Source organism: Amblyomma maculatum, chromosome 4, assembly GCF_055883805.1.
Source record: "Amblyomma maculatum isolate TAMU_Amacu chromosome 4, ASM5588380v1, whole genome shotgun sequence".
In the NCBI taxonomy this organism is placed as follows: domain Eukaryota; kingdom Metazoa; phylum Arthropoda; class Arachnida; order Ixodida; family Ixodidae; genus Amblyomma; species Amblyomma maculatum.
The window spans coordinates 55,590,755-55,618,555 of record NC_139347.1 but is presented as its reverse complement, the minus strand read 5'-3'; the positions used below and the strand labels follow the sequence as shown (position 1 = coordinate 55,618,555).

Below are 27,801 nucleotides of genomic sequence, written 5' to 3'. Positions count from 1 at the left end.
ACCCCCGATTCACTCGATCTTGCCGAATCTTCCTACGTTGCAGTTGAAAACGGGTTTCCTTGAGGAACCTATGGTTCAGGATAGTTGATCGAGCCTATACGGGCAATGTGGCCGGTGATTGTAGTGATTATATAAGAGATGATGTGATTATGACGAAATAGGCACCTTCCGTGGTTCAAACGCGAGTTTCGGTTCCACGTTACCATACACGCCTTCTTTATAAACCCATATTAAAGTCACTTAAGTGTAATTAGCAACGTGCACATTCCCAAGCTTAAATGAGCTTTGCCGAAAACCAAATGACTCAATTAGTACATTTATTACGGGGGCTCAATATGCAGAGGTTCTTTTTATAAATCTCTGTTCGAAAACTGCAAACACCGCAAACAAGAAACGTCGGGGAGGATTCCATAAATGCATTCTGCAATAATTGACATATCATATGGCTCAATAACTCGTACTCCACACGTTTTGATTTCCAATGTATAACCGCCGTAATTGCGTGCAGAATCAAATCGCGAAAGGGCAGCAACCGACAGCGGGATATCGAGGCACCCAGTCGGGAGCGACGCGCGTGTGCCGTCGTTGCCGCGCGCGCCTATCACTCAAAGCGACATAAGCTCGCGGGGGCGGACGTCAAATTGAACACCGCGGGCACCCCCGAGGAGCCGTCGTGCCAAGGACAGAAATTTAGAGCGCGTGCCAGTTGCAACAACAAGGAGGCGCCAGACAGAGCGCAGCCGCAGGCACTGCTCTAAACCATGGCCGAACCCGCTGTTTTCGTTGTCGAGAGGAAATATGCGCTGTCAGCTCAGGCCTCGATGTTGACCCATCCACATAACAGGGTGCGCCACAAAAAAAAAAAAAAAAAAAAAAAAAAAAAAAAAAAAAAAAAAAAAAAGAAAACAGTGCGGAAGCAATTAGGATATACACGTTGCATATAGCTGCTAAGGTTGTGCAACGACGAAAAAATTCACCTAGAGATAACACTATTACGCACAGCCCTACAAAGCGCAAAACTTGCGCTTTTACAAACGTCGACCTAAGCAAGGTCAAAATAACCGTTACTTTCTCCTATACGGCATACTTCTCTGCAAGCAGTAGTGCGCTGCGAGCAGCCCAGCTAACAGGAGTATGCAGGCTCGATCTACCTACCAGTGTGGTTTTGTGCGATGAAGCCAACTCGTAAATAACGCCTTCCACCTGCAACGTTTCTCCAGTAGATTCAGAATTTCGCGCCGCGCATTGAAGCGGGCAGGTAAGATCGAGTTGAAAAAAATGTACTCGCACTTCAGCTTCAGTATATGATCGATGTGCACGCATCACGAAGCGATCGACCAAGCGGAAAGAAATGCGGTTGAACGGTATAGGTTTGTCACCACGCTCCATATTAAAAGATTAGAAATTCAAATGCTACAATTTATGCTCATGTTTTTAGAGGCTAGCGCCGTCCATCGGTACACTCTGTTATATCAGCTGGCAGCATGGAGTTGCCGTACCAAGTCCGCGTAGGTGTTAGCTACTTCTTTCGTAACCCATCACCTTATTTAGACAAAAAGTCATAAAAGCTTGAGATTTGACACTTCGGATTCAATGTAAACGATCCGGGCTACATAAAGTAGAGCCAACTTACCCCTGAGTGAGGCGACAGGTCAGACCATCCCGCGTAGCAATAACAGTGCGACCGGCAGCGTTGTGGAGTGAGAAGTGAAACTCGTGTGCGAAACTATGAAGATGCGAAACTCCTGGAATATGGCGGCTGAAACAGTTTGAACTGGACGGCTGGTTCAGTACGGTGCAGAATGCAGAATGGCGCGGTTGAATGTGATACGAAGTTGTGGGAATATGAAGCTCCATAAATTTCTCCTCTTTTTCAACGTTCTGGACATTGTCTATAAAGTCGTGCAAAGTGTTGACGGACATACACAAGGCAAGTTCCAACAAGCGTTGATTTTTTTTATTTTTGTTTTAGCTGTCGAAACAGCAGGTTTCTGTCGCCCTCCCTCGAATCGAAACTAGGCCTTCCTCTACGGAGGTGTGCAGCTGTTCGCGTGATTCCGCGTCTTCGACGAGTGCTGCCTGTTAGACCGGCTGGTTTTTTGCGCACTGACGGACGTAGATACGGCAATGGATCGGGAACGAGCGGAAATAAGTGCGGAAGCTTAGATTTCGCGAGCGCGTCCTCAAAACTGCAGCAAATCGATAGCGCTCCTGGTAGTGGCGTTTCCATTTTCAATGCCTCACGTGTGCTGACAGATGCTAGTGCCTTCCGAAACCACTTTTTCACCGGCAACCATTGTTTACAAACTTAACGCGCCAGCTGCATCCGTTTGGTTCACTGGCGTGTGGCCAGGTTGTTACACAGCGCGCGAAGAGCTATGCTGTGGCATTTCTCGGTCTTCGCGAATGTATCGACCAAGCGACGGTGGCTGGCGCGAAGTGGCGTTGAGCGGGGTTGTGTGTGTTTTTGGCGCGGTACAGCGTCCGGTAGTCTGCGCGAAAAAATTACAATGCTCGCGCGGCTCCCGTTTACTTAGCGCTTGAAGAAGCGTGAATTCGACTATTCTTGCTTTGCCGCAAGTTACTGTTTAGTAAACGAGCGCGGTTGCGCACTCAGTGCCGGTGATATAGTGCATAACGGTGAGGCTTCCAGCCCACTCTGTCATGTCCCCACCTGTGAGTCCACGCAAGCCTTCAACTCGCCAAAATCGGGGATCTAGACTGCACTTCCTTTTTTTTTCACCGGACCCTCCAGCCGGCCAGTTTGTGGCTCGCACTTTCTTTCCGGTTTAAGGACACGTTGCGTAGCGTTGACTCGCGGCGCGCGGACGCTGCGGCATGCCGTTTCTTCGATTACCAACGAAGTGGAGATTTGTAGTTTGTTTATTTCTCCCGCCGTTTTGCTATTCCCCGCACGTTGGTATTACGCGCGTGGGGTGATGCCGGCTCGTGTGCACCATTTTCAAGAAGTGTTGTGCTTTCACTGGTACTAGTCTACATGTGCCTTACTGCGCGTTCTACAGTGAGGTGCTGAATTATCAAGAATGGAAACAACTGCAACACAGTTCACAACCTTTTTCTCAAGTCGTTGCTGCTTTGACTCTTCCCATTCCTTCTTTTGTGACATCCATAAAACGTGTTCTTGTTGCACACTTTCCTGCGACGTAAACGATTTATTGCCAAGTTATGCACTTTAATGTGCGTCACGAGTTCATCTGTGGTTCATTGCTAGCTGTATGGCGAAAGACCGTGAGGATCTCGGAGTTTTTCTTTTCAAGACCTTATCATTGGTCTATTGCGCTGCGAGAAATATATTTATAGCTGCATAAAACCCCCGCAGTACCTGCTTTGACAGCTTTTTTTTTTTTTCTTTGCATTAGTGCAATGTGTAAAAACTTCAGTCCTTTGCTAGTATAATTTACATTTATCCAGGCCAACATTATTCATTCTTACCACCTCTTGTTTTTTGAGCATGATGTTCATGTGTGCCTTTTACATCACATTTCTAACTGTTCTATCAAAGTTCAATTTAAGTGTAAATGTATTTTTCCTTTCCAGTCTTTCATATTATTTGGAATTGTTTTGGGGGACTAAAATTTAATGTTATTGTGGATATATTCATTTTAGCGGAACTATAGGTTGAAGTTACAATAATGATGCTATACAATGGGTACTTTTGAAAGATAAATTTCAGTAAGAGACCCCCCCCCCCCCCCCCCCACCCCCCCCCCCCCTTTTTTTTTTCCTTTCTTTTTTTTTTTTTGCATGCCGTCTTCTGTAAAAAAAAAAAAAGAACATAATTGGATTTTTCCGTGCTCTTGTTACTGTGATAAAATGGGCTGATTTAGTATGGCATAAAAAAAAATTTTTTTGCTCAAGAACTTCATTATTTTTCTTAATTGCAGCACATCAAAATTTAGCATATAGAATTTTCCATCTCCTGCTACTATACTTAGGGACACAAACAGAATATATGTATGGATTATGAAGGGGGAAATATTTGATTCACACAAATTGAGAGACTTGCACAAAAATTCACAAAACTATTGAATATTGCCAAGTCAGAAATGGGAGAACAAAAAGATAGAATGCACATTTTGTGCTGTATGTGTCGCAAACTATTATATATAGTTACAGAACTCTTCAGGTTAAGGTTCTTGGCTAGTTAAAAGAATCAATTGGTTATGAGCAGCATTTTGGAGCAAACTGCATTCACTACACTGATGGTGGCATTAATCCGCTCAAACCAGGCCTAGTACTTTCAGAGAGGCCTAGAAAGCAGTGAATCTCATTTGCAATGGCTGAAATGAAAGTTAATATCTGTCGATAGTCTCAGCAGGTTGGAGCTGTCATCTCAGTCTGAACTAATACGAGACCACTGGGCATCAGGTTTTCACACAAAGATGCAGCTTGCACCTAATAAGTCAAGTGCTGATGATGTGAGTTTGGGGGCACACCATTGATGCTGAGCACAGTTAGTGCGACAATAGGAAGCCACCTTCCATACCTTGCTTGCCACAATTTCTCCATGTTGACAAGTTTTATGTGAAGTTTAAATAAACATGCTCCCTCACACGGCTGACAGAACAGTTCAGTTCAGTTCAGGCGTTCAGTCGTGTCCGACTCTTCGTGACCCTATGGACCATGTCACGCCACGCTTTCCGGTCTCTCACTATCTTCTTAACATCACATAGCTTCATCTGCAATGCCTCGAGGATGCCATCTAACCATCGCGTTCGCTGCCTACCCCTTCTCCGGCGACCCTCAACTTTTCCCAACATCAAATCTTTCTCCAGCGACTCCTCTCTTCTCATCAGATGACCAAAGTAGCTGAGCTTTAACTTTAGAATTTGACCCTCCAATGAGCAGTCAGGGTTTATGGTCGACAATATCGACTGATTTGATCTTCTGGCAGTCCAAGGAACTCTCAAGAGTCTTCGCCAGCACCACAATTCAAACGCGTCAATTCTTCGGCGGTCAGCCTTTTTCACAGTCCAACTCTCGCATCCATACATCACAACTGAAAAGACCATAGCACGAGTTATACGGATCTTGGTTGGCAGACTAATGTCTCTGCTCTTTACTAGGCGGTCAAGGCTAACCATTGCTCTCTTTCCCAAAAGCAGGCGTCTCCTAATTTCATGGCTGCAGTCTCCTTCCGAGGTAATCTTGGCGCCCAAGAACAGAAAATCTGTCACAGCTTCCACTTCTTGTCCATTGATGCTCCAGGACTTGATAGGGCAAGACGCCATGATCTTTGTCTTTTTAATGTTCAGTTTAAGCCCAAACTTCTCACTCTCTTCTTGTACGCGCATCAGAAGTCTCTTGAGGTCCACTTCACTTTCTGCCATTAAAGTGGTATCATCTGCATATCTAAGGTTGTTGATACGTTTTCCAGCAATCTTCACTCCAGCTGAAGACTCGTCCAGACCGGCCTTCCTCATGATGCACTCTGCATATAGGTTAAATAGGCAGGGCGACAGTATGCAGCCTTGCCTCACCCCTTTCTCAATCGGAAACCAATCAGTAAGACCATGCCCAGTTCTGACTGTGGCCTCTTGCCCTTCATACAGGTTCCTGAGGAGACAGATGAGGTGAATTGGAACTCCCATCTCTTGGAGAGCTTGCCACAATCTGCTGTGATCAACGCAGTCAAACGCTTTCGCATAATCAATAAAGCAGAAGTAAATGGGTTTCTGGAACTCTCTTGCTTTTTCCATGATCCAGCGAAGGTTGGCAATTTGATCTCTAGTTCCTCTGCCCTTGCGAAACCCAGCTTGCACGTCCGGAATCTCCCGATCCACATACTGCTGCAGCCTACCTTGCAGGATTTTTAACATCACCTTGCTAGCATGCGAAATAAGCGCGATCGTGCGGTAGTTGGAACAATCTTTGGCACTGCCTTTCTTTGGAATGGGGATGTAAACTGACCTCCTCCAATCCTGTGGCCACTGCAGGGTTGTCCAAATCTTCTGACATAATGTATGCAGTGTGTTAACAGCGTCGTGGTTGAGGTTTTGAAGCAACTCAGCTGGAATACCATCAATTCCGCTAGCTTTGTTCTTAGCAAGGCTGGCTAAGGCCCATTCAACTTCACTCTTCAGGATGCCCGGCTCGAGATCAGTAATCACAACCGTCTTATGTTGGGTTTGCACATCCGGGTCCTTCTTGTACAGTTCTTCTGTGTATTCCTGCCACCTCTTCTTTATCTCTGAGGCTTCAGTGAGGTCCTTGCCTCGTTTGTCCTTTATCACGCCCAGCTTAGCACAGAAGTTTCCTCTGATATCTTTGATTGTCTTATACAGAGCTCTTGTGTTCCTTAATTGGCTGTTGTCCTCAACTGCTTGGCACTGTATGTTCAGGAAGGCATTCTTATCTCTCCTTGCTATTTTCTGAAAATCCGCATTGAGAACCTTGTATCTTTCTCTTTCCCCCATACCTTTTGCCATCCTCCTTTCTTCAGCTATTTGCAAAGCCTCTTCAGATAACCAGTTTGCTTTTTTTGCATTTCTTTTGCTTTGGAACTACCTTAGTAGCAACTTCTTGCCCTATTCTGAAACTAAGCGCAGTTTTTTGCAACATACCACTGAGGTGCATTACTTGTCCAGGAGTGGCCTGTATTGTTCAGACTGCACAGATTATGTCATCATTCAAATTGAATCATTTCAATATGCAAAGTCAGCAATGAGTCAACTTATTGGGCATGAACTTGTGAAAGAACCCCAAGAAGTCAGAATGAATCTTGAATCTTCCATGATGGCACCTCTTCATATCCCATGTGCGGCTTTTGGATCCACATACCATCTTGTTGGTGAAAACACGTCTCCTAGATTATTTTCTTGGCATGGAAAGGTGAAAGAGAACATTCCTGAACATTACAAAAGGAATAAAGTGCAAATTCCTTTCGGGATAGCTTTGTTTCGAGTGTCTTTGCCTGAGGTGCGACCTTTCAGATGTGAGTTATTATTTTATACTATTGAGAAAACTTTGAAAAATTTAATATATTTGCAGTTGTACATTTAAAGAGATATCACAAATGACTACAAAACTTTGAGTTCAGGCACTATTAACACTATGAAAGCTCAGGTACAGCATCAAAAACATGAATGAAAGAAAAAAAAAAAGCTTTAGTAGTAAGCAATGCTTCCCAGGCACACCATAGAACTTTATGAAGTCCCTCTTTATTTTCTACATTTTAAAAAAAGCAATTTTATTTTGTTTTTCTTTGTGCACTAAAAATTCCTAACATTCTGGCCACCATGCATTTTTTAAATCTAGCTGAAACCACTTGCTTCATGAAAACAGGTCTGCGTGCTTTGAGAAAAAATTGAATAGTCTTGTGCACAATCGTAGACGCTATTTCGCAAAGGTTTAAATTTTAACTTACCTGCTGCTGTATTGGAGCAGCAGAACTACCAGCTGTTTAATTAGGGCACAGCCTTGCGTTTTGTGTAACAATATTCAGGGCACCTCAGCTTAAATACTTGGTTTTACTGTTTATATGTCCAAGATTAGCCTGGTGCAACATTAGGGGCTTTGGTCCAAGACTCGTGTTAACGCAGCTCTGAATGTCTTATGAGTGGATAAACTCAGAGTTACAGAACTGTAAATGTTTTATCTATATTTAACTACTCTGAAAGGTGTAACGGACTTTGTAGTGTTGTAGTGTGGTATTCTAGTAAATCAGTTTCCTCAGACAAAAGTACGCACAAATTCAGTGTTTGTTATTGAAGGTGGTTTTAGCAGGTTATTATAGTAAAGCATTAATGCAAGAAAGTGGCGTGATTAACACTTGTAACACTTGTAGCACTAGTTCTAGTTCTTTGTTGGATCTTCAATTGAGAAAAAAAGAAGACAATTTTGGCGGGTAATGCTTTAGCGGAATATGCTTCATGCGAATTCTTTCTGTGTTCGGCAAACTGATGTTCTGGCCTTCCTTGCCATTTTATTGCAAAGTGGTTGTTCCAACGTTTTGCTACAAACTTACATAGACCTCTTCTTTTGTAAAATGTTTCTTTAGTGTGTTCGGCCACTGTTCATTGTTGTGATGCTTTATTGTTATGCCATAGCTCGACATATGCTGTTTTTATTGTTAAACAGAGCCTGTTTTAGCGTAGGCATCATCAATCTGAAAGCTATTTCCACATGTGCACTTGTGATTGGAGGTCAGCGGCATCTGCTCACTGCTCCTTTTCATTGTCTGTCCTGCTTGCACAGCATGTTGCTGCTGTCTGTCGTGCTTCATGGAAGCACATGCAATCACTTCTGTTGTGAGGGACTTTCAGTTCATTTGTCGTTTACTTTTCTCCTTATCATGTGTGCTTCACTGTTGGTATTCATCTTTCTGTGTCTCCTATTTCAGGGTTTGTGCAGGAAGGCAGCGACATTAACGGACTCGTAGATGGTGTGCTTGCTCACATTTCAGAGGTGCGTGCTGCTTTTTTGCGTTTGCTCAACATCTTCATGATCTCGGGGCTGCTTCACAGCTTCACAGTTGCCGTGCTACTGCCGTGCAAGGGCAATGTGAAATATGGGGCTTCTTTAAAGAGAAAGTGGATTTCATGTGCTTGACAAATATTATTGGTTGAAGAACACCTGAGCCTTATCAAGGTGGCAATATAAATGCGTGTATCGCCAGTGTTGAAATAAAATATTGCTAGCTAGCTACTCATCATAACGCTAGAAAGGCTGAACATTTATAAAGCCACCTGTATTTTCGGGTGCAAACAATTATGACACAGCTCTAAGTCGTACGTGTTGCAGAATTATGAAATGATTATGTAAGGAGGAATGAAAAACTGTGTGCATGCAAAGCAGTTCCCTTCTTGATTATAATTTATGGTGCCCTTTGTGGTGTGAAGACAAGCTGCTGCTTCAGAATGAGGTATCGAAGAACTGAAGTGCAGGAAAAAAAAGGGGGGGGGGGGGGGGGGAATTTTCTCTCGAATCTGCTGATATGTTGCCCTGCCTGTCTTATTGCATCTGACACTATGCTGGCTAGACGCTGCATCAAGGATTGATAAGCTTTGACCTTCGTCAGCAGAAGGAAAGACTCCATTTCAGATAAACTGGTAGCGGCTTTTGTGGCAAAGGCTAAGGAAGTCCTCCTATTTGTGTGAAGAAAAAATAAGTATGCAAGAAAAATTTATGCCATACTAAATTGTCTGCTAACTTTCATATATTTATTTTGTTTCTATTACAATTCTTGACATAGATTTTTATATCGCAGTAGCTAATGGCACAGATTTTCCTATAGTTTTTGTTTATTTTTCAACGTTCCGGATAATAGCTTAATAATCGGAGGCTTCTCTTGTAGTTGAAATGAAGAACTGCACTTTTAAGAGGTTTACATTATGTACAGTGAGGATAGTCTGGTCGTCGGATAATAACAATGGCTTCTGTCTATTAAATACATGTCTAAGCATTGGTAGCTTTAATTACTGAGGGATAATGCTCCTTTACTGTTGTGAATAGAAGTAAAGCAGTATGCTTCATTATTCTAGTTGGATTGACATAATTCCCTGCATGTATTGAGGACCATGTCTTATTCTTGTGGCGAGGCATGAGTGGCACAGGAACACTTGACATGTTCAAATGCTTACTTCTGTCCTGATGTGTGCTTAGCTTTGCTTTAAGGCAGTTTTGTGTTATTTCACTTTTTTTTTCTTGAGAGAGCCTTTGGTAGATGCAAGAATGTGTGAGGTGACCAGACTGTGTTGATTAAAGCTCTATTAATATTAAGCCTAGGAGTACACCAAGTGATATTGTAATGTTGGTTTTGTGTATGCTTCTATGCAGCCTTCAGCAGTTAGCAGTTCGTCACCAGTCAGGTAAGGAGAATTTTAAAAACACTTTCACTCTTGCTTAGAAAGCTAAAGCTGTATTAAGAAGGAAAAAAAATCCTTATGGTGGTTGTGAACTCGCAGCACATCTTCGGTTACTGTCTTACTCTTTCCAGTTTTGCTGACTTGGAAGACAGCAGCACAAACATGTATGCAAGCCCGATTGCATTTGAGCCTGCTTTCATGGATTTTAAATCTCAGTAAGTTCGAAAGCAGCATGTGTTCTATTGCCTTGAACCTGCCGCGATGATTCGGGATTTGCTGTTTGATTGCTAATCCTAGCGTTGCGAGCCCCTGCAGAGGTGAAGCACAAAATTTTACTGTGCTTTGCCAGCATAAAGAACCCTGGGTGGTCTAAATTAACCTGGCCCCTTCAACTGTGGCGTCCCTCATAACTCGAGTCGCTTTGGTGCATTGAAAGCCCCACAGTTCATTATCCATTGCCTGAAATGCCAGGGAATGTGCGCACCCCAAGTGCCTATTGTTCCTTTGAAAACGATAGTGTTGAAGGCCCCATTCTGTAGAAAATTTCATTGTCGGCATCACCAGAATTGTGAGCAGAAAATCAAAAGCATCATTCTGGTAGGTGGTGGTTGGCAGGTGAAATGACTGGATACTGATTGGTCGGCGGTTTGTGTGACGTCACGGGACCCTGCAAGAGCTGCCAACTCGGGCTTCTTCTTTGAGATGAAGGGGTGGGATGGGAATCGAACCTTCCAGGACTTTTGGGGTAAAGGGAAAAAGACCCTTAGGCCATGCAGGCACATCTATACTTCTTGGGACTTGAGACTTTATAGATACTAATGTGGGGTAGTCTTTCAGTATGCTAATAAATATGCATGAGAAAATAGAGGCACAAATTAACAAATCGGAGATTAAGGGAGCAGCAAAATGCATATACGCTAACAAAGAGCTTCAAAAGGAGCAGCGGGCAAGAGCCATTAACGCTCTCGCGTCATAACTGTAAAGGCAGAGTTTAAGTGTCCCCCATTTTTCCCATCACTGTCTTTGAGTATGTGTCTGTCAAAGTTTTGTCACTCGCATTCTTGCCGTGTGCCTTTTTCTGTGTGTTCCCACCCACATATGTGCGCGGCGGCAGGAAGAAAGAACTACCACACTTGTATATGATGCAAGAATTTTGACATTTGTGAGAAGCTCAATTTTACGTATCAAGCTCTTGCAGGGATGCCGAAATAGTAGTAACATTAAGCCTTTGAGGCCTTAAAGCAGTGACTGGGTTTGTTTGGGTAGCAGTTGCACAATTTCTCCGAGTTTGGTGGAGCTGAGTTTCACTCAGTGCCACCAACCAACTTGCAATTGTACGACTAATCGCTTGAGACGTCAACTAGAGTTTCCTCAGGCCTCGTCCTGCCCGGGCATAGCTCACCATCGTCACCTTGAGGCGGTGGCGTAGAGGTAGAATATCCACCTCACATGCAAGAAGGCCGTGGTTCGAATCCTGGTGCCGTGCAATTCTCCACCTGATCAGAAAAAAAATAACAAAAATTCATGTGTCGATGGAATTGCAAAAACAGGTTTGGGGTGCGACCTGATGCTGGTGAACATCTCCGGCAACGCACTCCCTCACCAGAACAGGAGTTGTCCACCCTGGGGCAGTAATTGGCTGCAACCTCCCATGATTAGTCTTATAAAACCCCGGCCCTCAGTCACCAGCTGCTGCGGAGCAACTGACCACGGTAGTAGTCAGACCTGTGACGCAGCGGGACTGCTAATTCCTGGCTCCGCTGGACAGGCCGCCTTTGGAAACTGGCCCAGGAAACGTTTAGGAAGTTCGCAAGGGTCAAGTGGATGCAGTTAGCACAGGACTAGGCTAATTGGAGGAATATGGGAGAGGCCTTCGCCGTGCAGTTGGTATAGAAAGGCTGATGATGATGAGCATATTAGTATTTGACAGCATGTAGTGTGTCACAGATGTTTTAAAGTAAATATGTTTTGGTTACATTGCTTTTATAAAACAGATGTAGTTACAGCTGAGTGATGATTTTAACTGCATGTTTGCATATATAGCATTTTTGCGGAGAGCCGGGGCAACTTGACCGGTCTGCTCGGGCGTGCTCTGAATGCTCCTTTCTATTTTCTGCTTTGTTTGTCACTATTCCAGGTCATTAAGTATGCCTGTGCGCCGGCGAGTATTTGTGAAGAACCTAAGTCCCGACTCGAGCATAGAAATGCTGTCCATTAGTGGCAGTACAGCAAACTTTCACTGCTCCTTTTTTCAAGAAAAGGTATGTACCGTTGTTGTACCGTGTTGTCAGATGTGTAGGTTCTCACTTGAAGAGCACAGTTTTAAATGTACTGGGGAAAGGTGGCATGAGGTACTCTGTAGCATTGTAGCCTGTTTTGTAGTGGAGTAACTTTCGAGGCACAGGCCTTTGATTGTGCCCGCTGAGAAGGGTGATGTCAGACTCTTTCTGCCTTTTGGTTCTAGTGTTGTTTCTGTAAAATTCTTCTGGCATGTAAAATATCTACAGATCTCTGCTCTTATGCCCGCCTTTAATATTTTTGGTTTAGATAAAAGATACTATCCTTAATAATTATGGTACTCAACTTCAAACTTAATAGAATAGAGGCTTGTTTTACTTATAAATTTGCACCTTGCTGCGGCGGCTCGATGGTTGGGGCAGTCGACCGCTGATCCCAAGGAACTGGATTCAATTTTTGCCATCGTGGCCATGTTTCGACAATGTCAGCGCACATTAAGGACCCTTGGATGATTGAAATTACTGGAGGCTTGCACTGCAGCCTCCTTGAAAGTCGTATATGTATAAATTTTTTCACATAAAAGGTGCATGACTACCACGTGCAACTGTATCAACATGTACGAATATCGCTTTTTGCTACCTTAAAATGGTGTTTTGTTCAGCTAATAAAATGTATGTCCAGCAGACTCTTTGGACTGTCAGTGCGTAATTGTTGAGCTGTGCAAGCTAAAGGAGTTGATATAGCCTGCACAGAATGCATTTTAGTATTTGTGGGTTCACAACTTGATATTGTAGTCAGTGCGGTCAAACGTGTGCCTCTGTTTCTTTCTGTTTAAACAGAGGATATCACCCGGTGGAAATACGAGCTTTGACATTGTGTACCTCGGAAGACAGCGGGGTCTAGTTGAAAATATCTTATTTATTCACACTTCGTTAGGCTCATTCAAATATCAGGTAAGATTTGGATTCACATCTTCACGTTATGAAGGAAGTGCTCAGTGGAATTGAATTGAAAGTATTTTTTGCAGTCTAATTTAGGAAATCAGCCGCGGGCAAAAAGCTACAAGGGTAGTTGAGAGGTGCCCAATGCCCAGTAAAGGCAGAGCAATAGATACTTAATATTCAAATTGGTTGGAAGATGAGGAATGCATTTACTATATCTTGATGTGTGCTTTGTTGGAAGCAGCTGTCCAGCACTTGTGCAGAAATAATTGGTATTGTGAAGCTGTGGTACTGTAGGTGTTATTATGGATGGTGTTATTCCTGGTCAGAAACAAAAGCTCCCAAATTTCTACTGCACTGTTGTAATAATTGAAGTGGGTTTAGCATTTTTATGCCTCAACCATATCTTTGAATGATGATTACTAGAAGGTTTTGTCGTGTAAAAATTTGCTTCAGGGGAACATCATATTAGTGATGTGCATATTCGGATTGTTATGTAGGCTTACCCATTTGGAATGTGCATGCTGAGTGATGCATATGCACATGATGAAGCTGAAGCTACATCAAGCATTTTGCGCTGCTTCATATTTTCTCAAATTTGTTGCTCAGGTGTCTGCATTTGGAAAAGAGAACCCATACCGTTTGCGGCCGTTTGTAGGGGTCCGCATGCCACTTAACAGCAGCTACACGCCACTCATCTACATGCATAACCCTCACAGCTCTACCATTCAGGTGAGGTTCACTGAAGAGTCATGGCGGAAAGTTGGGCTTGTGCATGCATTATGGGTAAAGAAGCATGAAACGAGAAACCAGCTTATACAACTCGGGAGTCCTGTCCTGCATCATCTCTGCTTTCTCATTATATTCCAAGTTACTGTGACCATAGTTGAAGATCTCTGAACTTTGACTCGGTGTTCTTTATAGGGTTCGCAGCAGTCCTTGAAACCCTTGAAAACCCTTGATTTTTAAAAACCTATATTCAAGGTCTTGAAAACGGTCAAAAATATGGAGGCACTTGAAAGTACTCGAACTTTACACTTGGCTATGCTTAGCAGCTCGGCCGAGCATCTGGCCATATTGTAAAGTCGAATCCAGTTCGATTGAAATCAGCATTAGTGGCCGGTTTCTCATTATGTTAGCTCAGTCCGCTAAGCCTTTTTCTCATTATTTGATGGGATATTACACAGGCATTCCAACAGTTTGGACATGGTTTGTAGTCTTGAAATTTTATGCTTCTTGCCCAAACATCTGGGGAGTAGCTAAAGTTCTTATTTTAAGCTGTGGTCACACTACTGTTATCAAAAAGTATTTACTATTTAGCGTTAATTTTTAATTCTCCATCAAAAGTGTGAAAGAAACTTCCAACATATCACAGAGAACTGTGTGCAACACTGTAAAGAATGCAGGCAGAGTCCTTAAAGTTGCAATTACGAAGGAGCTGTGGAATTGTGTTTCAGCTACATGGTACCGTTACCAAATGGGCCTTAAGAAACAGCAAACATGAAGCCCAGCGTTCAAGGCAGTTGCTCACTTGTTGACATCTGCTGAAGCTGCACATGATGTCGAATATAATGGGAAATCAAACAGCCTTAGGAAGACTGCAAAAGAGAAAGTGCAGGAGCTTCAAACCAGTGACAGTGAAATAGCAGAAAAACTTCCAAGAGCTTTCTTTATATACTTCTTCGGCAGCCCGTAACTGAATGCAGTTTATTAATAGCAACAAGTATGATCGCCTATATCGAGCAAGGGCTGAGAAAATGCAAAGGGACTGAAATGTGCTCTGTTTTATACTAGTGTATTTTACGGTGATGCGTGCCTTATTTCCTTTTTTCTTTTCAATAAAAATTAGGCATCATGCTGTTGAAGACATTTTCTCTCCAGAATACTAAACACAACTAAACTTTAAGTCGTTGAGAACCCTTAAATTTTTCCCTTGAAATTGGCTACAAATCTTTATAGCTCAATTTGCTTGCAAGACAGTGTTCATGTTTTTTTTGTTTTGGTTAATTTTTTTGTTCTCTCTAAACTGCTTTCATTTTGCTGAGTATCAAAGAAGTAAAAAGGACACATTCTGCCATCTCGTGCTGTTCATTGTCAAACATCAGTTTCAGGTTTAAAAGGTTATCGGTTGGTGTTTTGAACATATTGAAAATTGTTAGTGTATAAGTGTACAATTCCTGTGCTTACCCTGCAGTTTGCTGTATAAGTCTCATATTTTGTTGTTGTGCTAAGTCGTTTTATGCGCAGAATAATAGTCTGCTGACAGTGAATGCATTTATTTTAGTTGTACCTGACGAAAATTATCTTTGCTACTTCAGCTAACTGAGATTTACTCCAGCGGTGGGGACTTGCACCTTGAAGTGCCCGAGAGTGACAGCAAGGTGACAAAGGAGCTCTGGGTGCGTCCTTCTTTGTTTGTTGCTTCTTCTTGTCTAGTGCCTTGTTTCGTGAATTTGTTCTATATATACTTTGGTGGCTCGATGATGATGCGCTTGCTGCATGCCGCCTCTGATCTCTATCTTGATGCCGGAGCTAATACCATGTTTGTTATACAAGCTCATTCAAGCTCACGCCAGTGGGGCACATTATCTGTATGCTCAACTGCACGTGTGGAGTTCTAAACTCACTATTGTTGCTGCACGTTGCACTGATGTAGATGGTAGTGAATTGGTTCTATTGATATGCAGCGATTGAGGCCTTGTTTTTAGCTTTCTTTTGTTAAAAACATAGAATGCTTTTTTGTGAAATCATATTTCTTCTGCAGAGAAGAACACCGTCTCAGAAGTCATCTGGTCTTAGACTATTTTGAAGTTCTATGTCAGCTGAGTTGCAAGAAGTTGCACTTTATTAATTTCTTAAGTCTGCCCCTCTGTTCACTTCACTTCTAGCATACCTGAAGCCTCAATTTCAAGGTAGCAGCGGTAATTTTGTGCCTGGTAATTAGCAGCAGGCTACACCTTTTCTTGTTTTAATGCAGAATTCGATATACTCTGCCTCATTTGGAGACCTCTATTGTGGCATCCTTCATAGCCTGAGTTTCTTCAGGACTGATATACGATACACCTCTCTTTTTTTGTTGTTTTGTCAGATGTGGTTTGTCGGTTTCAGGGATAGATTTCTCGAAGGGGAATGGGGGCAGAGGTGTGGCCTTTTCTCCCTTTCCTCCGGATGAGCAATTTTAGATAAAAAATTTATGTTGAATCTTCATCAGCAAAGATAAGTCTAGAGAACCCATGTGACAGGCGAAGAGAAGCATAGATCCTAAATGCTGCCATGGGCAAGCCCGTTGTTGAACAGTGCATTTTGTTCTGTTAGTCATGGCATGACATGGGAGCATGGGGACAGGCTTGTTACTTACTGCTTTCCAAAAAAGCTGCCTATTCCTTTGCTTTAATGAATACGGGCATTTCTTTGTTTTTTAACTTTTCGCCTTTTTTTTTTCTTTTTTTTGCTTTTTTTCATTGCAGGAGATTCCTCCATACAAGACAAAACCGGTGATGAAGGCCAATTTTGTGTCCCGTATCGAGAAGAACCATACCGCTTTCATCCGCATCAAGCTGAACAGCACGAGCCGTGTGGACCTTATTCTGCCCGTGGAAGTGGAGGTTGTTTCATGTGAGTTGGTGCATCACTTTAAGAGAAAAGTGAACAAGTCGCTCAGCCGCTTCGGAAAGGTTTCCTGCTGCTGTAGCTGTATTAAAAACAATGCTCTCGCAACCTGAGCTTGCAGCCCAGAATGTAATGATGCAAGATTCCCCGGTCTTGCGACTGGTATTGTGCGGCAAGTGTTTTTTATTGCATGGCTGCCATAATTTCTTTGATTAAGGCTAGTGTAAACTTGTTTTGTTGTATTTAAGTACAGCACCATGCTTGTATAAGGCCATGCTTGAATTTCGTCGTCCTGGCATGTTTTGCAAGAGAGGGCAGGCTTGAATACTATGTTGAAATAGCCTTGCATTGTTGTGAGTTGCTGTTACATCTTCATTTGTGTGCAGTCAGGTATAAAAGCTCGCTTTATTCGTATGTGAGATTTTCTTTTTTTCTTATTTGTGAGGATTCTCAAAGGCTACTTCTTGACCTCTGCCATTTTGTTTGAGCTCTTACCTCTTTGCTGGACTTTAGGCTGGTGAAATCATCACGTATCTCATTGTCAGGCGTCCACAACATATGCATGGTTTCATGGTTCTGTGTTAGGAATACTGCACCAGTTGCCCCAGTCTGTGCTGTAGCATTAAACTTGCATCATGCTGCTGCAAATTGGTGCTTCCATGAAATTGCCCCAAGGCTGTACCACATACTACACCAGCAATCAAAAGCCATGTCAAACATGATTTTTGGCTTCCTGTGATGTGTGATGAGGCAGATGATGACGGAATTCAACGCTGTTCTATTTGCTTTTTACATTTTTACTGCCTGCTGCCTTTGGACGTCTGTTTTGGCAGCACTGTAAAACACTGTGAAAAACATGGCAAATGCAGTGAAGAAAAAAAAAACATTTCTTTTAAGCAGTTCAAATAGTGCAAAATTTTGGTCTTGCTAGATTCATCGAACTTTTTCACAACACCGCTGCAGGTCCCATAAACTAAATATAAAACCACTTGAAAGGTACCGGATATGTTGTAGGTAATAGCTCGATTCCACACACTTCGTTAGTGCCCACTGTAACAATGCTGTCAACATTAGAGCTTCCGGCTTTCGTTTGTGCAGTATGCTCACTTTAGTTCAAGCTTTGACCTTAGAAAATTGGTTTGTATAAATAGGAGTTCTGGCAGAATTAAACCCACTTCCAAAGTCGAGGTGGCATTCTGTGTCATTGTTAGACATTCTTCACACGAGCTTGAATTACAGTTACAACACAACAAAGTCTGAACTGAGTTGAATGCATCAAAAGGAAATATAATAATGCTTCTTGAGGTAGGCGATATGCGCATTTGATAAGACTCTCTGCGAGAGGCATGGCCATGTTGGTGTACAAGAAGCCTGCGCCGTGCCTTTAAATGGGGACGGCGTTGTCACACTCCTTCTGCAGCATCATAACTCTGATGAGACAAAGTGGCTACACTCAATCTGCAAGGATTGTTATGACTGGTGGCCTGCTTACTTTTCACCCTGGCTTCCCCTAATCGACTGCATTCAGTCAGAGCACTTGGTGGTATCCTACAACCGCGCGTCCCACCCAGTGGCAAAGAAATGGGAAGCAGAAACGAGGTGCGGCTCGCCACTCACGAGTGGTCCCTTGGTTGTGGCAAACAGTTGCACGTGGTAGGTGGTAGTTGCACGTTGTTAGCACATAAAGCTGTTTAAAAAAAATATATATTTTAATAAATTCTGAAGGGCCTTCAATGCCGTCATTAAAGAAACATCGGGACTAACACTCTCTGTGCAGTGCCCACCAACACAGCCAAGACAGAACATTGTTGTTGAAACATGGCAATAAGTGGGGAGCCAGAGCCACAGATGTACGGCGCAGTAATTACAGCACGAACACATAAATACCTCACTGGATTTCGCGCTACCATCCTTTGATCTTTTCTTTTTACACCGTGGGGCGAGTAGGAACACCTTTTGAATTTGCATTTTTTCACCATTCTCGCAGCCACGCTCTTGCTGCAGAACACGAAAAACCTGCTCTAAATTGCACTTTTGCCCGCTGCATAGCCTACTGCAAAATTCTCTTGGCCGTTCCCACTACTGACAGTGTAGCCATTACCTGTGAGCATTGGCCGCTATGATCAAGAGGCCTGTGTGTATTTTGACTTGTGTTGGGCTATCGGTGTTTTTACTCTGCGCAGTACCTGGCATCTTCTCGCCCATGGAAGTCCTCGATTTCGGAGTCATGCACAGTCAGGACGAGCCCAGGACACTCCCTTTGAACTTGTTAAATTCTGGCCCGAAACAGCTCTACATCACAGTGAGTGAGCTGACCGCAGTTCTCGTTTCTGACCTCGTTTATCTCCTTGAAATGTCCGTCATCTTTAAGATTGATTTTTAAATATTGTGTCACACTTGGTATGCAAGAGAAGACCATGAGTCAGTGTCAAACTCTTGGTCCTTGTGTCTGCGCAGTGTCGTCTATAGACTTTCTTCAGCAGCCAAGTGCGCAAATCTGGTGTCTTTCGTATTCTTGAATTGTTTCATTTGATGCCTGAATAACTGATTACAAAAAAAAAACATTAACCAGGGGGCATCAAAACTTTTTCTCTCTGCCAGTAGTAGTAGTGCCTTGTAGTATTTTTTTTTTTTTTTCTTCACCTAATGCCTGAAGCGTTTGCTGTTTGTCATGATTACACGCATCAGAAAGTGTGGTTGGTTGTCTGCTTGGCAGAATGTCATTGTTACCCCGGTGAACGAGGCAGTCGAGGTCAAGTTTACGCCCACCAAGGTGCCCGCGGACACTGTTCGGTCCACCCAAGTTGCGACTGTCACCTACATTCGTGAGCGGCTTTCATCTTCATCTGCTCTCTGTGATCCCTGCTTCCTGGCCAGAGATAGTGTTCCTTTGACCCATCTGATGGGCTAGTGTGTCGAGGTGTTGCAAAGTGCAATGAGTGACTGTAGCTCGCAGGCTGTTTTAACCACCCACAGATTCTCCTTTAACATTTTTTTTTTCCCCATTATGCCGTAAATTGTCCGAATCGCAAGTTAGTTCCTGCAATGTGTTAGTGGGTGCTGTGAAATTCTCCTTGTGCTCGCAAGATACAGCTATCTTCAGATGTATTATCATGACCTAAAGTAAGAGGCCCTTGCCAGCGTATGCCAGACCATTGCCTAACTGAATGCAGGCGCCATGTGACAAAGCACTGCGGTGGTCTCAGTGACAGCAGTGCTTCGTAAGATGGCACCCGCCTGCAATTCCGAAATGTTTCGGCACATGCTTGTAGGGGTCTCTTGCGTTCGGCCACAATAGTATATGCAAGCAGGGTTTTTTTTTCTTCTTTTTTTTTTTTCGGTCTCATTTTATTTGGGTTCAGCTTGCCGCTGAGACAAAATGCAGCATGTTAAAGGGGCTTCTTTTATTGCTGTTATGACATCCTTTTTAGTGTTTATTTTTTTCTTCACACCTGTCCTGGCCTTACGCACCATGCAATTGCAGTACTCCCAACCCCATCTCTGATTTCTGCTGCTAGACCGTCCTATATTTGTAGTTGCATGTGTATACAGTTAAACACCACTGTTTTGTTCCCAAGTACACTTTCTTGGCTGTCGCGTTTTTGTCAGCCAGGCCCACCCAAGCTCCAATAAAAGCCCGTGCAGTACAGAATTGGTTGTTTTGTTGCCGCTGTCACAGATTTCCTGCGCGCTACATTGTGAATGTTGCATCGCAGCAGTGCTGTCATTTTGACAGCCTACATGTAGTGCGTGGGAAATGGCAACGGCAGACCGGCATAAAACCCGTTCACTTACAGGCAGCATGAATATAGTTGTGAGTGTCAGTCTAGTACCATCATAACTGTGGTGCAGGTGGTAACGAATGAATATGCGAAAATTAAATTATGAATCCCTGCCCCAGATGTAGCCATGCGTTCTGACTCCGAGGCATGTTCCGTCGTCCGCATTTACCTTGTTGCCCGCAGCTTGGAAATGTAGTTTCTATGTTCCAAAAGACAAGGACATTATGAGAGCGGTGCAGAAGCGCACATACAGGGTCATCCACCTCTAGCTATAACACGGTCACTGCTTTCAAAGCAACATTGTATCCAATGCAGGCGCATATCGAAGCTAAGTGACACATGCACAGAGGGACCCGGAGGTGGTGCTTCGCATGGCATGTCACATAGCTTCATTTCATAGCCAGGTCAAACACAATGCTGTTTTGAAAGCAGTGACAGTGTTATAGCTAGACGTGGATGACCCTGTACATGCCCAAACTTTACATGCTGCCCTCCCACTTCGCGGCTGAGGCAGACGGAGAGGGTGTCGCAGAGAGTTTAGACCATCCTGTGCACGTAAACAACTACAAAAAAAAAAAAAAGAGAGAGAGAGAGAAATAAACAGCAGATAGCAACATACATCTTCTTTGACGTGCTCTTTCTGGCCACTGTATTTTCAGGCTGCTGTGTTTTTTCCTTTTGGGGTCCTGTGCGAGCTTGTTACTGAGGTTTTACTTTTTTTATTTTTGTTTGAAAACGGGCACTAATTGAGGAGGGCAAAAATTGCAGATGAAGCATTCCTTTTAATTTGCACCTTACAAGGCCTCACCCCCTGGCAAGAAACATTGCATTATAGTTTCTTTACTAGGTTGTTGTAAGAGATAATACGAAAACTGCATTGTGCAATTCACTGCGACACAACTGAAACTCTTGACTTGATGTACCATATTTTCCGGTGTATAAGACGCGTTTTTTTTTTTTAACAACATTTTCTATAGTGCATCCCATACAACGGTGCGTCTGATGTGCGTTTTTTTTTTTTTTATTATATATTTTGCGCAATGTTCATAGGCAAACTTTATCGCAAAACGATAACGGTAGCAACGCCTGCAATTACAATATTTACTGTCGTTATAGTGTTCTTGAATTGTACAGTCGTCTCATTGGCAGAATGCCAAAAAGTGGCGAAGTCCATGCTCCTCCCCCTTTCCACGCTGCCAACACAAGCCAGATCGAGCAGACTCCCTTTTCCAGTTACGATTTACAACATTATCTACTGGCTATTGTATGGGTGTTTTTTCCTTCCTGCATGTGCTTTGCTGCGTGCGTCAGAGCGCCCACGCGCAGCGTCGATCGGCGCAGTGATTATGAGCGCAAAGAAGACGCCTGAGCGCTGTCTCAAGAAATTGTCGTCCGCATACCAAGATGAAGCCTTTCAATGCTTTGAGTAATAATAAAGTGTTCCTGCTCTCACTGAGCTAGAGTTTTTTCGTGCTTTAGTGTTGCCTCTCTTTTTTTTTTTTTTTTCTGTCGCACGCACACGTAACAAATTTTCTTTCTGGCACATAGCACGTGATAGTCGTTCAAGCAATAGTCAAGTCCTATTGCCCTAACTTGAATAAATTGAGGTGCGCTTTATACAAGGGTGCATATTATGTACCAACTTTTTTGTTGAAAGCCTCTAAATAAGAGGAGTGCGTCTTATAAACCGGAACATACGGTAATCAATGCCCTATCTTGTTTAGTACACACAAATGATAGGTACTGCACTATGCGAAGAGTAATGGTCTCGAAATGAAGGTAACATTGGACAAGCAGTAAAATTGTTACTTAATATAAAGGGAAGTATGTTGTTTATCTTTTTGTTTCAGATAATTTGTGTATTATCTCTTTTACACATGTTAAATGTAAATGTTTGGAGCATTATTGTATGGCATTGTTTGTTGCATTTTAACAAGATTTTTTTTTTTCTTTTCCTCTCCAGCTTCGAGAGTGAAGCACATGAAGCAGTGCTCTGGCAAGATTGTGGTGAAGTCTAAAAACAACCAGTACAAGTTGACAATACCATTCCAAGTCTATTTTATGAATGGGTAAGTCAAGAGCTTATTCCGCTTAGAACACTCGCCCCAAGGTCTTATTTATTTATGTGCCAGCCATGCCTTAAAGGGACCATGAAAAGCAATTTATTCTAAAACTAGAAAATGCGTAGAAACAATCTTTCTTCCACAATGCAAATGCTTTTAACCTTGCTTCTTTAACATCAGAGATATTGACAATCAAAAATGATGCTCCTCCTCTCCTTCCCCCCTCCCCCTCCAACTTCATGGCAAATGTCTGTGCGCAAGAAAAGAAAAAAAAAATAATGAAGGTCACTATGACGCCCCGCGGCACCTTTCCACTAGCATCACTTGGGCTAGTCCAATTAGAGAGCGCAGCCGGAAAGCTCTGTTGGCATCAGCTGAAAGGGGTGGCTACAAACGTGCCGGGAGGTGGTGCTCTAAGCACTTCTGCTTGGTTGCCAGAAGCACGTTTTAAAATTTATTTGTAAATTATGGGCTCCACACAGAGCTTTTAAATTTGACTCGATTGCTCACAAAGACAGCCTGTATGGATTTGTTGCATCAAAATATTACCATAAATATTTTTTCAGGGTCCCTTTAACAGTTGCATACAAGTGGCTGCTGTGTGGAAGCACTAGTGTTCCTAGCTTTGTTTATTTGCTCATAGCTTTGTTGTTGTTGTTTTTTTCTAAATCAGTGCAGTGCAATGTGAGTGGCTCAGTGTTCTGCAGGGAATTTCCAGAGTCTCAGCGAGTCAGGCGCAAAGACTCATTTCTTTCTCTCTGCTTTTTGTAGGTCGTTGGAGTACAATGTGAACGGCACAGTGTTCTACATAGGGAGGGCCAAAAGTCTGAGCAAATCAGATGTCAGACCGTTAAATATTTCCAACACTTTTCCTGTTCCGGTGGTGATCCACAGCATTGAGCTTCAACCTGAGAGTCAGCCCCATTTCACCGTGAGTAGGCTTGACTAGGATTAAAAATGATGCGCTCTTGCATTTGCCTGCCAACTTGACAGTCTCACTTTTAATTAGTGTAGTAAAATAGCTTGTTACTTGATATTAGTGGTTGACTTTTGATGATCCACAATACCAAGTTATGCTCCCACCTTAAATGTCTAAGCTATGAATTTTACAATAGTATCAAGGTTCCTGCGCTCTAACAGTGTTGTGCTACACAGTGGAGGTCTGCGGCTTGCCTTGGGTTGAGGGAGTCCTGACGTGAAGTTTTGAACTAAAGGTTCTAGTACAGCTCAAGATGTTCACAAATCAAAATGTTTATAGGTTTTGGATGTTTGTAGACTTTTGTGTCAGCTGTGGCCAATCAGGCCACAGAGATTAGTTAACACGTTTTGTTTGTCTCTCATCACCTTTAGGTCATTTTCAACTCATCAACGATTCTACAGCCAAATGAAACAAAGCCTGTCGTGTATCTCAAGTTTCATCCGCAGAAGTCTGCTCTCCAATTGAATGCGACCCTCCGACTGCACACGAACGTGTCGCATTTCAACATTCCTCTCACCTGTTACAGCGGCAGGCTGACACTGGTAATGAAGCTTGTGCAGGAAATTCCACATGGGATTGCGTAGCATTTCTGGGCCAGTATTTGCAGTACTTTTAAAGGGTTTTGTTCCTGAGCTTCAGCTTACATGTACGAGCACAGCAATGAGGGTTTCTTCACTTTCTTCTCTTGAATTTCCAGAGGCTTCATCATGCAGTCAACAATGAGTCCTTTCTTGACTTCGGCACTCTTGGAATTGGAAACAAACGCAGCATGTTCTTTGTGGTCATCAATGAGAACCCCATTGAGGTGAGTGAATTGACAGTGCTCTATTTTTGTTCTTGTTATTAGCAAAGGGCTATGTCGTTGTACTCAGTGCCATTGTAGTGCCAGCATGCTCCTGCTGCTGCAGATAGTGCTGATAATAGTAAAAACAGTTAGTGCACATAAAACAGAGTACTTGTAACAGGTGCAAGATAACAAAGACAAGTGCTATTCACATGCTGTACATTGCCATCTATAAGTCAACATTTTTAAACTGCGGTAGCATCGGAACGCGCATTACTGCAAAAGTGTTCGGCAGTGGCGTTTGAATCCTGGTTGGAGAGGAGGCATAGTGAGGAGAGTGGTACCTCGCTACAGTTTAGGGGAAGATGAGGCAGCGGGAAAGCAAAGAGTGGGGGAGGCGACTAATGGCAATAGGAGAACCTCGGTTGCCAAGTGGAGTACCGGGAGTGCTGCATGTTGCATTGTGATTGCTGGATTAGATCAGGATAGTGGAGAAGGTACAGGCGATCGCATGGTGGCTGGTGGACTGGATTGCACTGACTGCTCGCACGATGTGAATACATCAGCTGCGCTGGCAGCCAAGGTGGTGACAAAGTGACAGATGGACAGAGGGAACTCATAGCCAAGCTGAATAAGCACGTCACACTGTGAGTGAGGGCTTGGATTGGGAGGAGGGCACGACAAGGCACTTGGAGCTGAATGGACTGGCTGCAGCACCCGCTCACAAGCCTTGGTGGAGAAGAGACAAAGTGGGGAAAACGAGGAAATTTCAGTTATCAGGTTGAAGGAAACTGGTGCATAAGGGAATCTCGGTAGTCAGTATAGAGGCAGGGAAAAGGGGAAAAGGAATAAAAAAGAGCAATCTCAACATATATTCTGCCACATAAATGTTTTTTTGTCAATTGTTCTTGGCAGGACTCATGGAGCTCCATATGTCAAAAAAAGTCAATTGCCATGCAAATAAATTCCACCACTAAAACTAAAATTGTACCACTTGCCCGGTCCACTCATGTTAATGGTTGCTTTCCCTGATGAGCGATAGATGGTGCAGGAAAAATTACAATAACCTCCTGAGCGCATGTCACATCGGACTCTAGAATCATGACTGTTGGCCACTAGTCTGCCAGCCACATGCAGATATAGAAAGCAGGGTGGAACGCAGTAATTGCCTTTAATGGAGTGCAATTATCACCTTTGGTCTCTATTTTTTCGTGGCCTTGCTGTTGCATTATTATGTATTTCATGCTTTGATCTGCTTGCACACGACTGTTCGCATAGACTAAAACTTTTTGTCATATTACACTAGCTTCTTAATTTTTTCTGGCCACTTGAATCTGAGCAAAATGTTTAGTGAGGGATAACTGCAGGCATTTTTTCCTTCACAACAACAGTGTACACACAAGGGAACATAATAAACAATGTAAATATTATTTAGAATGATCGCTGAATTGCAAAGAAAAAAAGAAAAAGAAAAGGGATGTTCAGACAGTCTGCCTCTTTTAGTTTCTACGCATGCAATTGACTGTGATTAACATCTTTGTAGGTGGTGATTAAACACTGGGGCACCAACATGTCAAAGACTCTAGTCGAACTGGCCACTGAGGCCGAAAACAGCAGCACACTAGTCGGAAACTATAACTTCTCTAGTGTTCCACGGCAGGTAAGTCAGCGCCAACATGCTGATGCTTTCATTTCAGTGAGAGATTCCATGTCCTTACTCGTGCAGTGTTGCTACTTGGTATCGTCTTAATATGAAGAGTATTAAAGACATATGACAAGAATGCATGTGCTTCTGGTTATTTCTAGGTGAGCTTACTTCCTCTACGTTATGCACTGTTTCGCGTCAGCATTACGGCACCCGAAACAGAAGGAGTGTTCTGGGGCGAGGCCTCAATAGAGACGAATCACGAGGTAAGTGCTGAAAGATGTAATTATGCGCTCTGAACATCATTTGATGCATGCTTTTTCTTTTTTTTTTTCATTTTCTTCGGCACTACAGGTTCTTAAAGTGCAATTCACAATGAGGACAGCAAAAGGCAGCCTCATGTCGGACCCCATCGTCTTTGAGAATGCTTTTCCGGTATGTCGTCAGTTTTCGTCTCTTGTTGCTGGTTTGCCGGGCAGCCATACAAAAGGGAACCTGTTTTAACGCGTTAAAGGCCTTATTCTCCAGTAAATCTGGCATTGTCATTGTGAGCAAAACATAGTGTGGCTATAGCAGGTGGCAGCTGGCAATGATTGGTCATAGGGTTGTGTGATGGCACACAACTGCATGTTGTGATCATATTGACGGAAGCTGATAACTCTGGCTTCTCGATTCAGGTGGGAAGGTGAGGGGGCAAACCCTTCAGGTACAGTGTCTCTACTATATACTGCCTAGGGTGTCAGCCGAGGGCTTCGAGGTGGCATCAAGTTCAGTGACTGCCAGCGGTTCTGTATAGGGATGCTGTCTACTGGGAGTGTGTTGAAGGTTTTTACAGCAGCTTTAGGAGTGTGCATGTCTGTCAGGAAGACGGCCGAGGTGTGCTCAATCAAATTGCGAGAGCCTCCTTTGGCATGTATGCGTTTTCTATCTGCTCGCTCAATGCCTTTACCCAATCTGCAAGTCGTGCAGCGTCAGCTGTAGTTGTGAACAAGGACACACTTCTCTTGCTTGAAAGAAGTCCATCCGGCACATTGATGTAAAACGTGCCCGCTCTTTGCAAGGCCACCTTACCTGGACATTCTTGTGATGCGGCATTCCAATGAGTAATCACTGTCACAAATGAACACACATACATAAAACATGCACCAACGAAATTACCCACTAGGCTGATATAGCTGTTCCTGTTTCTAGCGAGAAATCATGTTTTAGATTTAAGCCAAGGAAAAAAATATAAAAATAAGGTATAAAAACCTTTAGACCAAATGTTTGTATTTTTACACTGATGATGATGACATCTCAGCACGCTCACTGTGGTCAGCGCCCTATATTGCCGACTGTTAGCAGTCATTGCAAAAGGTGCCTCCCCTTTTTATGGGAAAGTACCGCCACTAGCCAGTATATTCTAGGCACTGTACTTCAGGACCTTTGCAATCTGAGTCAGACATGCCACTCCTATGCCATGCAGGCTCATTTGTACGTCTTGATTAAGCTAGGCTTTATGTCTGTGTCGGATGGTCATTCAGTTAGTATGGTAACTTATGGCCGCATTTTAAAGGGTATGTGTGAGATCATAGAGGCACAAGAATTGGTGATTAAGTGAATGGCAAAGTGCATGTATGCGAAAGTGGATCTGCTAGAGGAGCCATGGACAGGAGCCATTAGTGCTGCCGCCTCATACCCTTAAAGGCGGAGCTTAAGTGTCTCCCTCCAACGTTTTTGTTTTGATACTGTGAATTGTTTAATCACACGGAATCAGCGGTGCAGTAGCTGGGCTTGGAGATCTTGTGTAGGAGGTGAATACATAGTAACTTCTATTAAAGCTCTCGCCCAAAAGGCACGTATAGCGTTTTAAAGACATTTGACTAATCACAGGAAAAAGGATGAGCTGGTCAGTGCTGAACATCACCTGTAGCCGGCATCTGGAATAGTTTCA

The 27,801-nt window shown here is 43.3% G+C and overlaps 2 protein-coding genes across 5 annotated transcripts in view; one reads left to right on the top strand and one right to left on the bottom strand.

Annotated features, from left to right (window-relative positions):
• Positions 1 to 1,739, bottom strand: part of LOC146191098 (monocarboxylate transporter 12-B-like) — an 88,664-nt gene extending 86,925 nt beyond the window's left edge. The window contains exon 1 of one of the 3 annotated variants that reach the window (XM_084601570.1): positions 1,634 to 1,739. The gene's annotated coding sequence lies outside the window, so the exon portion shown is untranslated. The remainder of the gene's footprint in view (positions 1 to 1,633) is intronic. The other 2 variants (XM_084601569.1, XM_084601572.1) reach the window with 2 other exon arrangements.
• Positions 1,740 to 1,775: 36 nt separating this feature from the next.
• Tmem131 (Transmembrane protein 131) overlaps positions 1,776 to 27,801 on the top strand; it is a 65,627-nt gene continuing 39,601 nt past the window's right edge. For both annotated transcript variants that reach the window (XM_084601568.1, XM_084601567.1), the window contains exons 1-18: positions 1,776 to 1,930; positions 8,363 to 8,427; positions 9,799 to 9,830; positions 9,959 to 10,042; positions 11,965 to 12,088; positions 12,905 to 13,018; positions 13,616 to 13,738; positions 15,325 to 15,405; positions 16,474 to 16,621; positions 18,799 to 18,917; positions 19,332 to 19,440; positions 22,361 to 22,466; positions 23,232 to 23,391; positions 23,811 to 23,981; positions 24,137 to 24,244; positions 25,767 to 25,883; positions 26,030 to 26,134; positions 26,223 to 26,303. In XM_084601568.1, the coding sequence (XP_084457694.1) occupies positions 1,810 to 1,930; positions 8,363 to 8,427; positions 9,799 to 9,830; positions 9,959 to 10,042; positions 11,965 to 12,088; positions 12,905 to 13,018; positions 13,616 to 13,738; positions 15,325 to 15,405; positions 16,474 to 16,621; positions 18,799 to 18,917; positions 19,332 to 19,440; positions 22,361 to 22,466; positions 23,232 to 23,391; positions 23,811 to 23,981; positions 24,137 to 24,244; positions 25,767 to 25,883; positions 26,030 to 26,134; positions 26,223 to 26,303 (1,968 nt within the window). In that variant the 5' untranslated portion in view covers positions 1,776 to 1,809. The remainder of the gene's footprint in view (positions 1,931 to 8,362; positions 8,428 to 9,798; positions 9,831 to 9,958; positions 10,043 to 11,964; positions 12,089 to 12,904; positions 13,019 to 13,615; positions 13,739 to 15,324; positions 15,406 to 16,473; positions 16,622 to 18,798; positions 18,918 to 19,331; positions 19,441 to 22,360; positions 22,467 to 23,231; positions 23,392 to 23,810; positions 23,982 to 24,136; positions 24,245 to 25,766; positions 25,884 to 26,029; positions 26,135 to 26,222; positions 26,304 to 27,801) is intronic.